Source organism: Pecten maximus, chromosome 4, assembly GCF_902652985.1.
Source record: "Pecten maximus chromosome 4, xPecMax1.1, whole genome shotgun sequence".
Classification (NCBI taxonomy): Eukaryota; Metazoa; Mollusca; class Bivalvia; order Pectinida; family Pectinidae; genus Pecten; species Pecten maximus.
This window is the reverse complement of record NC_047018.1, coordinates 5,750,414-5,768,356: the sequence shown is the minus strand read 5'-3', so window position 1 is coordinate 5,768,356 and position 17,943 is coordinate 5,750,414. Positions and strand designations below refer to the sequence as shown.

General features: G+C 35.3%; 1 protein-coding gene across 1 annotated transcript; it reads left to right on the top strand.

Moving 5' to 3' along the window:
* Positions 1-1,415: 1,415 nt before the first annotated feature.
* Positions 1,416-17,943, top strand: LOC117325051. Its single transcript, XM_033880968.1, has 13 exons — positions 1,416-1,430; positions 1,991-2,420; positions 4,282-4,568; positions 5,726-5,767; positions 6,045-6,062; positions 6,561-6,605; positions 8,154-8,192; positions 8,438-8,587; positions 9,400-9,609; positions 10,030-10,124; positions 11,200-12,138; positions 12,637-12,892; positions 14,199-17,943. Exons 2-13 carry the CDS (start codon positions 1,991-1,993, stop codon positions 14,565-14,567), a joined length of 2,880 nt encoding a protein of 959 aa, XP_033736859.1. The 5' UTR covers positions 1,416-1,430; the 3' UTR covers positions 14,568-17,943.

Here is a 17,943-nt window from a genome sequence, read left to right as displayed (position 1 = left end):
AAGGTAGTGTTGATCACAATATAGCGAGACCTACTGATATACGAAGGTAATGTTGATCACAATGTAGTGAGACATACTGATATACAATGTACGAAGGTAATGTTGATCACAATGTAGTGAGACATACTGATATACGAAGGTGAAGTTGATCACAATATAGTGAGACTTACTGATATACAATGTACGAAGGTAATGTTGATCACAATGTAGTGAGACATACTGATATACGAAGGTAAAGTTGATCACATGGAATGAGACATACTGATATACGAAGGTAAAGTTGATCACATGGAATGAGACATACTGATATACGAAGGTAAAGTTGATCACATGGAATGAGACATACTGATATACGAAGGTAAAGTTGATCACAATATAGTGAGACTTACTGATATACGAAGGTAAAGTTGATCACAATGTAGTGAGACATACTGATATACGAAGGTAAAGTTGATCACAATGTAGTGAGACATACTGATATACGAAGGTAAAGTTGATCACAATGTAGGGAGACATACTGGTATACGAAGGTAATGTTGATCACAATATAGTGAGACATACTGATATACGAAGGTAATGTTGATCACATGGAATGAGATATACTGATATACGAAGGTAATGTTGATCACAATATAGCGAGACATACTGATATACGAAGGTAATGTTGATCACAATATAGCGAGACATACTGATATACGAAGGTAATGTTGATCACAATATAGTGAGACATACTGATATACGAAGGTAATGTTGATCTCAATGTAGTGAGACATACTGATATACGAAGGTAAAGTTGATTACAATGTAATGAGACATACTGATATACGATGGTAAAGTTGATCACAATATAGCGAGACCTACTGATATACGAAGGTAATGTTGATCACAATATAGTGAGACATACTGATATACGAAGGTAATGTTGATTACAATGTAATGAGACATACTGATATACGATGGTAAAGTTGATCACAATGTAGTGAGACATACTGATATACGAAGGTAATGTTGATCACAATATAGTGAGACATACTGATATACGAAGGTAATGTTGATCACAATATAGTGAGACATACTGATATACGAAGGTAATGTTGATCACAATGTAGTGAGACATACTGATATACGAAGGTAAAGTTGATCACAATGTAGTGAGCCATACTGATATACGAAGGTAATGTTGATCACAATGTAGTGAGACATATTGATATACGAAGGTAAAGTTGATCACATGGAATGAGATATACTGATATACGAAGGTAATGTTGATCACACTGTAGTGAGACATACTGATATACGAAGGTAATGTTGATCACATGGAATGAGATATACTGATATACGAAGGTAAAGTTGATCACACTGTAGTGAGACATACTGATATACGAAGGTGAAGTTGATCACAATGTAGCGAGACATACTTATATACGAAGGTAATGTTGATCACACTGTAGTGAGACATACTGATATACGAAGTTAAAGTTGATCACAATGTAGTGAGACATATTGATATACGAAGGTAAAGTTGATCACAATGTAGTGAGACATATTGATATACGAAGGTAAAGTTGATCACAATGTAAGGAGACATACTGATATACGAAGGTAATGTTGATCACAATGTAGGGAGACATACTGATATACGAAGGTAAAGTTGATCACAATGTAGTGAGACATATTGATATACGAAGGTAAAGTTGATCACAATGTAAGGAGACATACTGATATACGAAGGTTAAGTTGATCACAATATAGCGAGACATACTGATATAAGAAGGTAAAACTATACTTAAACTCACTTTGTCCATTGCCAATAGATCATTGATAATTACAATATTAGTAGTATTAAATAAATGTTCTGAAACCATCTATCCTCACTTATCTAATCGGTAATCATGTTATACCTTCTGTCATTTAACAGTTACACCCACGTGGTAAAAACCTAAACCAAAACACTTTGTTACGCTGATACTATGTTTGAATATGTCGTTAGATGCTGAGTTTGCAGCAGAGATTCGCGGAGCTGGAGCCGTCATACAGGGACTGTTACGACCTGTACCATGACACTCTGACTGCCATTTCTGACCAACATGGTAATTTCAACACCATTACACTCACAATGTTAAAAAATCAAATAAATGATCAAAGTGTCAATACTATAAAAGAAGCTCTACAAAAAAGGATGTTAGATCTAAAATCAGTGGACATGCAGTGTCGTCCAGGGTCAGAAGGCGGTCCTCGAGACAGATCTACCAATTCAACAGGTGTTGAAATTGATGCTAACCTTTCCGACACCCATACCTCAATTGACTCTACATTCGATTTCTCTTCCGACGTTACGGCTTCCTTTGACTCAGCAATCACCAGGCATTCACAGATGTCATTGCCCTCTGCATCCAGAACACTTCGCATACTCATTGCAGGTAAGAAATTCGAGACGTTTTGATAGCAGGTAAGAAATCCCAGACGTTTTGGTATCAGGAAAGAGATTCCAAACGTTTTGGTATCAGGTAAGAAATTCCAAACGTTTTGGTATCAGGTAAGAAATTCCAAACGTTTTGGTATCAGGTAAGAAATTCCAAACGTTTTGGTATCAGGTAAGAAATTCCAGACTTTTTGGTATCAGATAAGAAATTCCAAACGTTTTGGTATCAGATAAGAAATTCCAAACGTTTTGGTATCAGGTAAGAAATTCCAAACGTTTTGGTATCAGGTAAGGAATTCCAGACATTTTGGTATCAGGTAAGAAATTCCAGATGTTTTGGTATCAGAAAAGAAATTCCAGATGTTTTGGTATCAGGTAAGAAATTCCAGATGTTTTGGTATCAGGTAAGAAATTCCTAACGTTTTGGTATCAGGTAAGAAATTCCAAACGTTTTGGTATCAGGTAAGAAATTCCAGATGTTTTGGTATCAGGTAAGAAATTCCAAACGTTTTGGTATCAGGTAAGAAATTCCAAACGTTTTGGTATCAGGTAAGAAATTCCAGACTTTTTGGTATCAGATAAGAAATTCCAGACGTTTTGGTATCAGATAAGAAATTCCAAACGTTTTGGTATCAGGTAAGAAATTCCAAACGTTTTGGTATCAGGTAAGAAATTCCAGATGTTTTGGTATCAGGTAAGAAATTCCAAACGTTTTGGTATCAGGTAAGAAATTCCAGACTTTTTGGTATCAGATAAGAAATTCCAAACGTTTTGGTATCAGATAAGAAATTCCAAACGTTTTGGTATCAGGTAAGAAATTCCAAACGTTTTGGTATCAGGTAAGAAATTCCAGACTTTTTGGTATCAGAAAAGAAATTCCAGATGTTTTGGTATCAGAAAAGAAATTCCAAACGTTTTGGTATCAGGTAAGAAATTCCAAACGTTTTGGTATCAGGTAAGAAATTCCAGATGTTTTGGTATCAGGTAAGAAATTCCAGATGTTTTGGTATCAGGTAAGACATTCCAAACGTTTTGGTATCAGGTAAGAAATTCCAAACGTTTTGGTATCAGGTAAGAAATTCCAGACTTTTTGGTATCAGATAAGAAATTCCAAACGTTTTGGTATCAGGTAAGAAATTCCAAACGTTTTGGTATCAGGTAAGAAATTCCAGATGTTTTGGTATCAGGTAAGAAATTCCAAACGTTTTGGTATCAGGTAAGAAATTCCAAACGTTTTGGTATCAGGTAAGAAATTCCAGACTTTTTGGTATCAGGTAAGAAATTCCAAACGTTTTGGCATCAGGTAAGAAATTCCAGACGTTTTGTGTTTTTGTTTTTTTTTTTCAATATACATGTAGCTGATTTCCACATTATGATTCTACAATTTAATATCTTCGTATGTATGGACATGTATTATTTCAAGTAAGCTATGTTACGCTTTTCCAAATACCTTCAGAGTTGTACTGCTTGTTTGTGAAATGAAAATAAGATACATCGGTACATGTTTCCCATGTACAAAGAAGCATTTTAGAATAATTTTATGTTTCAGGTTTTATAAGAAAAGAAAGGTATACTAATTATGTTGTCCTGTGGAACAATAGTTACCGTCAAGTTATATGTTTTATTGACAAATCGCTCAAAAAAATATATTCGTTTTAAATTATTATGGTTGTATTGGGCTTTCTTGCTGTGTTTCATTGAACAACTAAGTCTTAACCACGAAGATGCGAGCTCACCCGCGGGAGTCTCTGTATATACATTTATTACGCTTTCTGTTACATTTTTACTCCGTAAACTGTCCGGAATCCCGATACTTGCTGTTTCTGTATTAATATAGATAAACGATGTGTTTTATACAGGGGATGTTAACGCCGGGAAAACCAGTGTATTGAACCTGTTTCTGGGTGATGAGTACCTTCCAGCTTACTGTGGCAAGTGTACGACAGTTCCGTGTGAAGTTCACAACAGTAAACACCGGTTTGTCAGGATTTATTACAACGGTAGTGCTCAACACGACGATATTGAGCTACCATTCGACAAGAATGATCCTAAATGGAAAGACATTGGCAGGACGGTTCACTTCGGAACGTATAAGGAGAAATCAGTCCGAAGACTACTACTGTTCTGGCCTCTACGGTTCTTTGATGTGAGTTAAAGTCAACATATCTACGGTATCTTGATAGTGTCCTATGTCTCTGTCGCCATGACGTTATTTAGGTTGTAACCAAAGTTGTATGTTTGAGTTCTAACGAATTACTAGAAATGCAATGGTTCTCTTGCTCTGATCGGGTAATGATTTAGATAAGGAATAGTACACCAACTGTCTTTCTCACTTTGGATGAGGTAATCAGAGAAAATATTGCCTTATGCTTCCTCACCAAAACTGAAGAATTTTCAGGAATAGTGAAAGGTGCGGTAGGTGAAGGAGGTTATGATATGATCCATGATCGCTGTATAACTATAAGTTGTGGTATATAGGTTATAGGTGTAGAGGTTGTGATATATAGGATCTCTGTATGACTATAAGTTGTGGTATGTAGGCTATAGCAGTAGAGGTTGTGATATATAGGATCTCTGTATGACTATAAGTTGTGGTCTGTAGGTTATATGTGTAAAGGTTGTGATAGATAGGATCTCTGTATGACTATAAGTTGTGGTCTGTAGGCTAGCTATAGCAGTAGAGGTTGTGATAGATAGGATCTCTGTATGACTATAAGTTGTGGTATGTAGGTTATAGGTGTAAAGGTTGTGATAGATAGGATCTCTGTATGACTATAAGTTGTGGTCTGTAGGTTATAGGTGTAGAGGTTGTGATAGATAGGATCTCTGTATGACTATAAGTTGTGGTCTGTAGGTTATAGGTGTAAAGGTTGTGATAGATAGGATCTCTGTATGACTATAAGTTGTGGTCTGTAGGTTATAGGTGTAGAGGTTGTGATAGATAGGATCTCTGTATGACTATAAGTTGTGGTCTGTAGGTTATAGGTGTAAAGGTTGTGATAGATAGGATCTCTATGACTATAAGTTGTGGTCTGTAGGCTAGCTATAGCAGTAGAGGTTGTGATATATAGGATCTCTGTATGACTATAAGTTGTGGTCTGTAGGCTAGCTATAGCAGTAGAGGTTGTGATATATAGGATCTCTGTATGACTATAAGTTGTGGTCTAGAGGTTGTCTGCTAGAAACCATTGCGTCACAAACAACAACTTAATGTTATGCGATTTTAAAAGAATTGATGCGAGATAAGGATAAATATATTGATTGGTTTTAAATTTCCATCTCAATTACATCCTTTTTATCCAGGATCCCGTGTCGTCAGATGAATTTGGGCCTGAATCAGGACTCGTAAGTACTACTTCGTACATAACAAAATAAGTACTGCTATGAATAGTATAAAATCTAATTAACTGAATCCCCAAACGTTTGCGGTTTAAACTCTTCAACCCTATATATATGTTGTTTTTATCCTGAATATAGAACCTTTGTCTTAATGTCCAACTGATTTTCCTATAGTTTTTACAACTTCAAAAAATACTATCGATATAATACATTTGTTCACGTTAATAACATCCATTCTGATTACGTTATGACCGCATTAGTGTGAACTTTTGTGTTTTCGCAGGGCAGTTTGAGGGACTCTGTAAGTATTTCTTCACGAGGTTGATGTAGGATCGGTCCCGATTCATTGTTCCGTATGTTAACGTGTGTGGCAGTATGTAAGCTGGTCACAGTTTCATGCCTATACCAATGCACTGCAGTTCAATTATATTAAAAAGAGTTGCAAATATAAGTCATTTGAAAGTATTGTAGCATAACAGTTACATATTGTCACAAAATGACAAATATAAATTCCCATTTCAATGTGAAATTTTTAATGCAAATGTCTTTGTTTTGTTTACCATTTGACGCCGATCATAGCCCGAAGTGAATGTCCATGATGTGGACAGTAGTCAAGAACGCCTGATCACACATCTACTTACACATTATTAAGTAGCAGTTTCCATTGCACGCTATCATTTTGCAGTTGCTTATTTCTCTATTTTATTGGTATCTTTAGCTATTTATTTTTATTGAAATCTTTAGTTATTTATTTTTCCTGACATTTATTAGGATATTAGATTGCTGTGTATTTTAACAGGTAAGAGACCCCGATGAAACAACTCCGAAAGTGATCGCTGATGACGTAAGTAGTGAGGATATGTATCACTGGTCCAAATAATGATCGATAATGACGTAAGTAGTGAGGATATGTATCACTGGTCCAAATAATGATCGATAATGACGTAAGTAGTGTAGATATGTATCACTGGTCCAAATAATAATCGATAATGACGTAAGTAATGTAGATATGTATCACTAGTCCAAATAATGATCGATAATGACGTAAGTAGTGAGGATATGTATCACTGGTCCAAATAATGATCGATAATGACGTAAGTAGTGAGGATATGTATCACTGGTCCAAATAATGATCGATAATGACGTAAGTAATGTAGATATGTATCACTAGTCCAAATAATGATCGATAATGACGTAAGTAATGTAGATATGTATCACTGGTCCAAATAATGATCGATAATGACGTAAGTAATGTAGATATGTATCACTGGTCCAAATAATGATCGATAATGACGTAAGTAGTGTAGATATGTATCACTGGTCCAAATAATGATCGATAATGACGTAAGTAGTGTAGATATGTATCACTGGTCCAAATAATGATCGATAATGACGTAAGTAATGTAGATATGTATCACTGGTCCAAATAATGATCGATAATGACGTAAGTAATGTAGATATGTATCACTGGTCCAAATAATGATCGATAATGACGTAAGTAGTGAGGATATGTATCACTGGTCCAAATAATGATCGATAATGACGTAAGTAATGTAGATATGTATCACTGGTCCAAATAATGATCGATAATGACGTAAGTAGTGAGGATATGTATCACTGGTCCAAATAATGATCGATAATGACGTAAGTAGTGAGGATATGTATCACTGGTCCAAATAATGATCGATAATGACGTAAGTAGTGAGGATATGTATCACTGGTCCAAATAATGATCGATAATGACGTAAGTAGTGAGGATATGTATCACTGGTCCAAATAATGATCGATAATGACGTAAGTAGTGAGGATATGTATCACTGGTCCAAATAATGATCGATAATGACGTAAGTAGTGAGGATATGTATCACTGGTCCAAATAATGATCGATAATGACGTAAGTAGTGAGGATATGTATCATTGGTCCAAATAATGATCGATAATGACGTAAGTAGTGTAGATATGTATCACTGGTCCAAATAATGATCGATAATGACGTAAGTAGTGTAGATATGTATCACTGGTCCAAATAATGATCGATAATGACGTAAGTAGTGAGGATATGTATCACTGGTCCAAATAATGATCGATAATGACGTAAGTAGTGAGGATATGTATCACTGGTCCAAATAATGATCGATAATGACGTAAGTAGTGTAGATATGTATCACTGGTCCAAATAATGATCGATAATGACGTAAGTAATGTAGATATGTATCACTGGTCCAAATAATGATCGATAATGTTAAAACCATGCAATCAGATATCTATGTTATGGTTTAAAAATAAGATGTATTTATCATGAAAACACTTTTTTATGTCTTTTCAATATTTTAATTGTATCATTTATTTATAATCAATATATGACTTTTTACTCTTTTTGGCAAATGTACAGGACCCACACCAAACCCATGTAAAGCAGATAGCCGGGGCTGTAAGTGATGAATATTTATTTTTGATTGAAGTAATATGAACATACCCGGTATCGTTATTATCAGCGTTTCTCTATCTCAGCGAACCTGTTCACTTTAACCATAATATGTATGCATCAATTAACCTCTATAAATGTTTTACATATGGTGAAAAATAAACGACAAAAAAAGTGCTTTAATTTCCAGATATTTACAATGGTGGTATATGACAGTATATTAATCATCCAGTGATCGTCTGTTGTTGTAGGGAAACACTGGGGTCCTACCCATAGTGTTCCTCGATCTCCCAGGTATATCGGATAACGAATCCGAAGTGTCCCGAATCCTGGAAAATATTCCGGACTTTCACCTGTTCATCTTCGTCATCGATATCGGGGGAGAACCAATCAGAAAGACCGTAAATATAACTACAGAATTTATCGGGGTGTTGTTTATTTTGTGGTATATCAATATATATTTGCCAACTGATAATGAATTATCTCGCAAGCGTTATGCCATCACGTGAACTTTTCTCTGGATTTTTTTTTTTATGTTATCAACAAGTAGTAAAATAGCATTCAACCTCCGTCAGTATATGTATTATAAAAGATACGGTATATATATTATACGAATCCGAAAGATAGTGGACAATTGTTTCCATCCTCGACGGTATATATATTATACAAATCCGTAATATAGTGGAAAATTGTTTTCATCTTCGACGGTATATACATTATACAAATCCACAATATATTGGTACCATTGCACAGTGTATACGATCACTCCAAAACTATCCTTTAGATATAGGTATATAATTTGTAATGATAAAAAGGTATGAAACATTTACCTTGTATGTTTAAAATCGGTAGGTAGTTATTATCGAGATGATAAAACAGTCGCCGGTATGTCCTTAATTTCGACAGTGTAAATTCATTTATTCCCCTCGAGAGTTGCTCCCTTGAAAACTAGACATCTATTTCTTACGTGAATGTCGTATATAATATGACTTTGAAACAAAACTATAAATAGAGTTTTCATTTCAAAATAACGTTAACTATATAAATTCAGTGTTGAAATGCTAAGAATGAAATGTTTTTTGTGAGAAGTGTTTTCTTTTGTTGTGATAAATGTTTCTTTTGTGAGAAGTGGGGATTGGGAATTTTAAGAGGTTAGGATAGCTTTGTTTCGATTTGAACATGTAAAACCTTCAAATACTAATATTATTTACAGTTTGAAAAGATGTTGGAAAATGTGAAAAAGAAGATCACATTGCATGGTATTGAATTCAACCCAGAAAGCGCTCTTTTCCTCCTTAACCGCTCAGATATGTTTCAACCTGGTCCCTACGCAGAACCAATAGAAAAGACAATTCTCTCAGCAATTAAACCGAATTGGCCAATGGCTAGCGCCTGCCAGCTGCACCGTCTCTCTTGTGCCAAGGTAAGCTCCATGTCATTATGTGTAGAAACTATCAATACTATTAATGGTACATTATAACAGTACTACACTGTGCACAGACATTGTTTGCTCGATCAAATAAACAAACAACCTAGCGATGACTTTGGTTGATTGTTCCACTTTAAACATTGACAGGGGTGGTATTACTTTGTTAGTTTTCTCCTCTAAAATTATATGTTAGTGTTGCAACCCTTCTTTAAAATGCAATACCATTAATTAATTATCCCTCTGAAGTGCTCACCATGTAAATGAATATGTCACCATTCCCTAATTTAGGAGTTAAAAAGTGTGGCAAGAACAATGGTGAATTCGTGGTATGTGCTACGGTGAAAAACGCTTTGAGGTGCATTTTGAGTCAGAAATTATTCTTACTTGAAAATGGTTTTCCTTTTATCGTTTTAGATTCGATCTGGAGAAGAGAGTATAGAACCGTTCAGGGAAAAAATTTGGAACTTCTTGGAAGCCGCGAATAGACAGAATCTGGAAGAACACTTCTTGTGTGTATTTTCATTTTCTTTTTGTTTTGCTGAAATAATGAAATAATCCGTTGTTGTTAATAGATTTATGAGATAATAACCTGTCATTGTTAATGATTGTTATCTGGTATCGTGATAGATCTTAGATACTTACCTGTTATTGTTAATACACGTGAGATACTTACCTGTTATTGTTAATACACATGAGATACTTACCTGTTATTGTTGATACACATAGATACTTACCTGTTATTGTTGATACACGTGAGATACTTACCTGTTATTGTTGATACACGTGAGATACTTACCTGTTATTGTTGATACACGTGAGATACTTACCTGTTATTGTTGATACACGTGAGATACTTACCTGTTATTGTTGATACACGTGAGATACTTACCTGTTATTGTTGATACACATGAGATACTTACATGTTATTGTTGATACACATAGATACTTACCTGTTATTGTTAATACACGTGAGATACTTACCTGTTATTGTTGATACACGTGAGATACTTACCTGTTATTGTTGATACACGTGAGATACTTACCTGTTATTGTTGATACACGTGAGATACTTACCTGTTATTGTTGATACACATGAGATACTTACATGTTATTGTTGATACACATAGATACTTACCTGTTATTGTTAATACACGTGAGATACTTACCTGTTATTGTTGATACACACGAGATACTTACCTGTTATTGTTGATACACATAGATACTTACCTGTTATTGTTGATACACATGAGATACTTACCTGTTATTGTTATAGACATGAGATACTTAACTGTTATTGTTAATACACATAGATACTTACCTGTTATTGTTAATACGCATAGAGTTTTCGCTTCGCTGATAGCAATTTCCGGTGTACGGATATACACAGTGACCTAGGATTTTATCGGCTTTTAGTTCTTATATTAGTTCTTGAGTTGTATATTTCCTATGTATGTAAATTTGATAATGATATGCGTTGTTTAATTTATTACCTTTATAATTTCATTTTTTCCTTTGATTAACCATTCTATAACATTTCAATACTCTAGTGGTTTTCCTTATAGATGTCAATGGTATTCCTTTCAGGTGGCTCATAAATTTGCTGGATACAATTAACAGATTATTTGACAAAGACGAGAACTGGTTGCCATGTCTTGAAAACATAAAAATGTGTGCAAAAGAGGACAATGCTTTCCTTGATAAAGAACTAGACATGATAGAGACAAGGAAATCTTTCTTTTGTAAGAAGATAGTGGATGAAGCGAAAACGTGTGAAGGAAAACTTCGAAATTACATCACAGAGCAACCTTGTTACAACACAGCTGATTTCAACACAAAGCTGAAGGATGTGATGAAAACCGACGACGTACAATCGCTGATAACTAATTTCAATTTAACTGTGAAAACTCTTCTTGAAACACACAGGAAACGACTTAAAGGAAACGTGAGGTTAGTGGAATATCTGGAGAAACAGGGTGAGAAAAGCTTGGGCATGAACGACGTACTAAATTCTATAGCAACTCTTGTCAGTATACCGTTTGCTTCCGTTGTTCTTCTAGGCAGAAGCTTGCGCGAAGAACTTGAGATTGCCTTTTCTGATCCAAAAGACAGACAAATATCGCGACAGACACACTACTTTGTTATGCTAGCAGAGGCAGCGATTCAGCAGGAAATCAATTTCATAGTTTCACAACGAAACATCAGACAGGAGATTCTCTCATTTGTCATTTTGCAAAACAGAGACAATGATCAGCTTACTCTGAGACACTTTGACGAAAAGTTGAAAAGGCTTTGGGAAATTTATACTCGGAAGGTTCTCACACACAACTTTTCATACGACGATGTGAAAAACGTCGTTCCTGATAAGGTCGGTAGCACACATGTGGACATTGTGAGGATAAGAAGAGGATCAGATGCTCATTTTCTCGCGAGGAAATGCTTAAAATCAAAAGTAAAACATATTGAATCAACACATACATGTACTCTACAAAACGTCAATATCTACAGAGAACTGGTCATTATGAGGTATGTTTCATGGTGTAGCTTATTGATTATGTTTGAACGGATTTAGAACTATGTACTTTTATATACTATAATATACGTTTATATATCTTTTCCGAGTCAGCATGTTTTCCATTCCGTGCACCGTCAAATCTAAACTTGCTCTTTACCGTCAAATCTAAAATTACTCTTCACCTTCAAATCTTAACTTGCTCTTCACCGTCAAATCTTAACTTGTTCTTCGCCGTCAAATCTAAACGTGTTCATCAGCGTCAAATCTTAACTTGTTCTTTACCCTCAAAACTTAACTTGTTCTTCATCGTCAAAAGTATCGTTCAGAACATTGTCGGATTAGAAAAGTGTTGGTTCATTAAAGTGCGGTTCAGAACTGTGTCGGTTCAGAAAGTGTCGGTTCCGAAAGTGTTGGTTCAGAACAGTGTCCGTTCAGTAAAATGTCAGTTCAGTAAAGTGTCCGTTCAGGAAAGTGTCCGTTCAGTAAAGTGTTTGTTTCTGTATTTATAGATCTTTGACAAGAAAGGACAGTGAAAACTGTGTGAAGTACAGTGGATCTGCATCTTGGATGGAAGGAGATGAACAAATACTGGCCATTCTTATGGGAAAATCTGACAGCAGTTTAGAGGACCTCGTCAAAAACCTGCAACAAGAGCTGATCAGCTTGAAGAGGAGACTGCAACTTGCCGTCGGTGCTGCGAAAGGCTTAGAATGTTTACATCAAAATGGCTACATTCACAGACAAGTCAAACCGCATCATTGTTTGGTGAGTAGTCTCGCATATCCCATCAGTCAAAACAGCGGGATTTTTATTTCTGTTATTAAAAACGTACCTTGTTATCTGGCTCTCGGATCGTGGATGATGTTGATTACCACGTGCAGTGAAAATCCTATAATCCTTGGTGATATGGTTTCAGATTCTTTATTCGTTTCATCAATGATTTCTTCTCTGTTAACTTTTCTTAACTAATAGGCCTACGATATTTCTTCCCAAAAACATTGTCAGATATCACTTTTGTATATTATGTAATGGCAAACAAACTACGAAACGTTCTTTTACTTTAAGTATTACACGAGGAATGTGATTTTTGTATGTTGAAAATCGGTAAGTAATTATCATGGGTAGATAATAATGACTATGTGGAATACAGTCGTCAGTATCTCCTTAATATCAATAATGACAGTAAATATAAAACAACGTGACAACGTGAGGTTTTTCTTTGAATTAATTTATTGAACTTGAAAGTCGCTTTCCAGGAAACTGAACATTTTTTTTCACTTACATATCGCAGATCCTATGACTTTAGTTTTTTCTTTGTTATTGTTCATTTGATAGATACCTGATATAAAATTTTCTTACTGACCACACCCTTACTCAAACTCATAGATTAAACACGATTGTCATCTTCTCTTTTATTCAAAAATCTTAAGCAAATGTCGTCTTACAACGAAACATCCCTCTATATTGATGATCAACAGTAAGCTGTGCGCGTTACACTCGATAGAATTATTGTTTCTATCAAATAGGTTATTACTTTCTGTTAGAAATAACCTTAGAAATCGAGATGAAGTGTATTCCGAAGAGTGTTTATTGATTTTGTTTTGTTAATGAATCACTTTGCGGACAGCATAAACGTTTAATCTAAATCTGACTTTTGATTTCAAAATCATCATTTTATTCATAAAATATTTCATATTACAAATGTACGCGTGGAAATTTACACTAAATTCGGTGCGAATATCCCCCAATCGTATTATTTCGTGATGCGTGTGGTATCTTTGGAACAGGTGGAAAGGAAAACTTCCCTGACATTAACCGTATGGATTACAATATTTTGGTATGGCTTACCTACTGAAACCCCCGCTGGACCAAGTTTAAACCACTACATAGGAGGTGTTTGAGGATCAATCTTCTTACTAAACCGTAGATTATTCTACTGGTTTTTTAACATGGTTTTCTGTTTACGTTTACTAGTCAACCTGATGATGATTACATCTTTAAATCGTTATATGATTATATTACATTTAAAGTTGCCTGCGTACATGACCTTTGTTAACGTGTCATATTACAGGTTTATCTTGGCCAGAACAACGAAAAGGACACTGTAAAAATTTGTGATTTCGGACACACGCAAGAGGAAGCAACCCCATCATCAGCATTAGATCGGAGAACCGTGGCCTATCATGCCCCCGAACTTTTCAAACAAAGAGCTAGGCATAGTACCATGTCGGATGTGTACAGTCTCGGCCTGGTAATCTGGGAACTGTGGCATTGGAGGAAGATCACGTGTAATCCAGGCGAACCTCCTTCCATTCGAGAGATGCCATCGGGACCGTTCAAATCAATCGTCAAAGCTTGTTTGGACGTAAAACCAGAAAAGAGACCAAAGTGTTCTGAGGTGGTTCAAACTCTCAATAACTTTATTGGTTCTAGTAATTAATGTTTACTATTCAGTGCTCGCGGCGAGAAACTGTTATATGAGAAAGTGGGTGGATTACATAGGAACTGTTACAGAGTTATAAGGAGCTAGCCGGTCTACTCTTTAAACTAATTATTTCAGAGGAGTTAGCCGGTCTACTCTTTAAACTACTAAACGTAGTATGTATTTCTGAGGAGTTAGCCGGTCTACTCTTTAAACTAAATATTTCTGATGAGTTAGCCGGTCTACACTTTTAACTATATATTTCTGAGGAGTTAGCCGGGCTACACTTTTAACTAAATATTTCGGAGGCGTTAGCTGGTCTACACCTTTAACTAAATATTTCTGAGGAGTGAGTCGGTCTACTCTTTTAACTAAATATTTCTGAGGAGTTAGCCGGTCTATACTTTTAACTAAGACATTTCTGAGGAGTTAGTCGGTCTACACTTTTAACTAAGACATTTCTGAGGAGTTAGCTGGTCTACTCTTTTAACTTAATATTTCTGAGGAGTGAACCGGTCTACTCATGTAACTAAGACGTTTCTGAGGAGTTAACGGCCTATTTTTTTTACTTAATATTTCTGAGGAGGTAGCCGGTCTATTCTTTTAACTAAATATTTCTGAGGAGTGAGTCGGTCTACACTTTTAACTACATGTATATATTTCTGAGGAGTTAGCCGGTCTATTCCTTCTTAGATATTGTTTGATCAATGCACGATTAATAATATATTTGCTTTTACTTCAAATACTCAAAATATGGAATAACCAAATAATTTGGAGGAAAGATATCGAAAAGCGTCGCTTTTTCTTTTTATATAGCTTTGATTATATATTGTTGTATTAACTTCAAATGATTTTTTACAATTTGATTGATAACTTTAGACATATTTGATTTCAAAATAGTTTAGAAATACTAATTATGCGGCCCGTTTCTTTCTATTATTTGTAAAGAATTGTGCCATTTTATTAACTTAACAATTTTTTCAACCTAACGATCAAGAGACTGGTTTATAAGTATGATCCGCACTTACATGGTCTATACCAGTGTTATGGAGATAGTCTACACTGATTGCACCATTGTAACAAACCTACACATCCCGGACCTCGACGGCAATCAAATATTCAGATAAAGGTCAAAGTTATTTATAGGATAGGATCTATTCATACCGCTACTTTTAAACAATTTCAGTCGACAACAATCAGGTATTCGTATAGTAGTCAAAGTATTGTATTCAAGGTCACTGGGACAAAAGGTCAAGGTCAAATTACAGCATTTCATTAATGAACAATTTGTTATAAACTTAGAAATCATATTTGATCGGAATTAAACAAGAAATTAACTGACCATTGACCCATGGTCCGGGTGAAGTTCACCGAGTCAAAAAGTCAATGTTGATTTTTGTATCTTTTCACTGATGACTATTTTGTTGTGACATTATGAAGAAATGTTTGTAATAATTAAGCAAGGGGACTCAACTGACCAAATGTCAAAGTCACTGGGTCAAAGGTCAAGATTAAATTGGTTCTATTCACTGATTAACATTTTGTTGTGACATTTTGAAGCAAAATTTGTTGGAATTAAACAAGTCAACTGACCAAAGAACAAGATAACTTGATCAACGGTCAGGGTCATTTTAATCCAAAGGTCAAGGGCAAAGGGGATCTCTGACAATGACCCTGGCTGTTAGTGTGGGGTTTTTAAGGCTTACATAAAAAAACACCAAAGCCAACAATTGCGTATTTTATCGGTATTTACGTTTCCGTTAGCCATGCAAACGGGAAGGTGGAGGGAAACAAGAGTCATATCATCGTATATGTAAAATGTATTTTATTCCTTGACATTCAAATGTCAGTCCCTGCGATAAGACTGTTAATCGGGGATATATAGCAACACAACGGGGACCCTTTAATTGTTATTATAATCTCCTAGCGTTCTATAGCTATTATATTTTAAACAAAATTCTATGGCAATCAAATATTCTTACAGTGGTCAGAGTAATCTGTTGTGTTGGATTCTATCATTCATACAATTTTCTACCACAATAGGTGGGTGTTATTCAACTCCCACGGTGTGAAATAACCATTACAACTGTTACCACACGTGAAATAAACTCTAAATGCGTTTTGATTGGTTGGCACGATGACCTTAGACCAGGACCATTTTTGTGTCGCCTTGAAAAGGTGACATATAGTTATTACTACGTCGGCGTCGGTATCGACGTCGGTGTCGGCGTCGTCGGCGTCCGCACCATGGTTTCCGTGCAATAACTTGAGTTCCCTTTGGCCAATCAAACTCAAACGTCATACAGTGCTTCCTTACCAAAAGTGCTTGATTGGGATTGCTTTTCAGGTTCAAAGGTCAAAGGTCACTGTTACTATTAATAGAAAATTGGTTTCCGTGCAATAACTTGAGTTCCCTTTGGTCAATCAAATTCAAACTTCATACAGTGCTTCCTTACTAAAAGTATTTGCTTGGGATTACTTTTCAGGTTCAAAGGTCAAAGGTCAAGGTCACTGCTACTATTAATAGAAAATTGGTCACCGTGCAATAACTTGAGTTCCCTTTGACCAATCAAGCTCAATCTTCATACAGTGCTTCCTTACTAAAAGTATTTGCTTGGGATTGCTTTTCAGGTTCAAAGGTCAAAGTTCAAAGGTCAAGGTCACTGCTACTATTAATAGAAAATTGGTCTCCGTGCAATAACTTGAGTTCCCTTTGGCCAATCAAACTTCCTTACTAAAAGTGCTTGCTTTGGAAAAGGTCTTACTACAGCCATCACAAACCAGTATGGATAGCACTATGATGACATGTTCGGGGTAAGAAGTTCTGTACATAAATGTAGTTAAATGTTCTTGCAATCAATAAATGCTATCAGCGAATTCACTCATCATATCTACAAAACCTCTTAGAACCACCACTCCAATTGATGTGTGTACATAACGTCTTTAGAATTAGGACTTAGAACTAGGGTTAAATGTTAGTCATCAGATGAGTTGGCAACAGGTGAGAAATCTGAATACACAGTTCACCTGTATATTCATAACACTGGTTTAAGAATAATCACTGCAGTAATAATTAATTCACACAGGGTTTTGTGCAAAGATTGCATTAGATATCAATTTATTATTACTACTCAAAATTAAATGTTGTGCATTTGTTGTTTTTCTGCTTATAAATGTTCACCAAGGGAAATAAAATCAGATCCTGAAAATGTTTTTATTTTTACTTAAAAACGATGGATCTATGTTTCCAATTTTTGTGTCGCCTTTTTCTAAAAAAAAACAAACCCGCTATATAGGTACTGTATTACTATCATTCGTGAGTTATTTCATTGTATGGGAATCCATCCGGTAAATCATACAAATTATACTTGGAATAGATACAATGAATATCCAA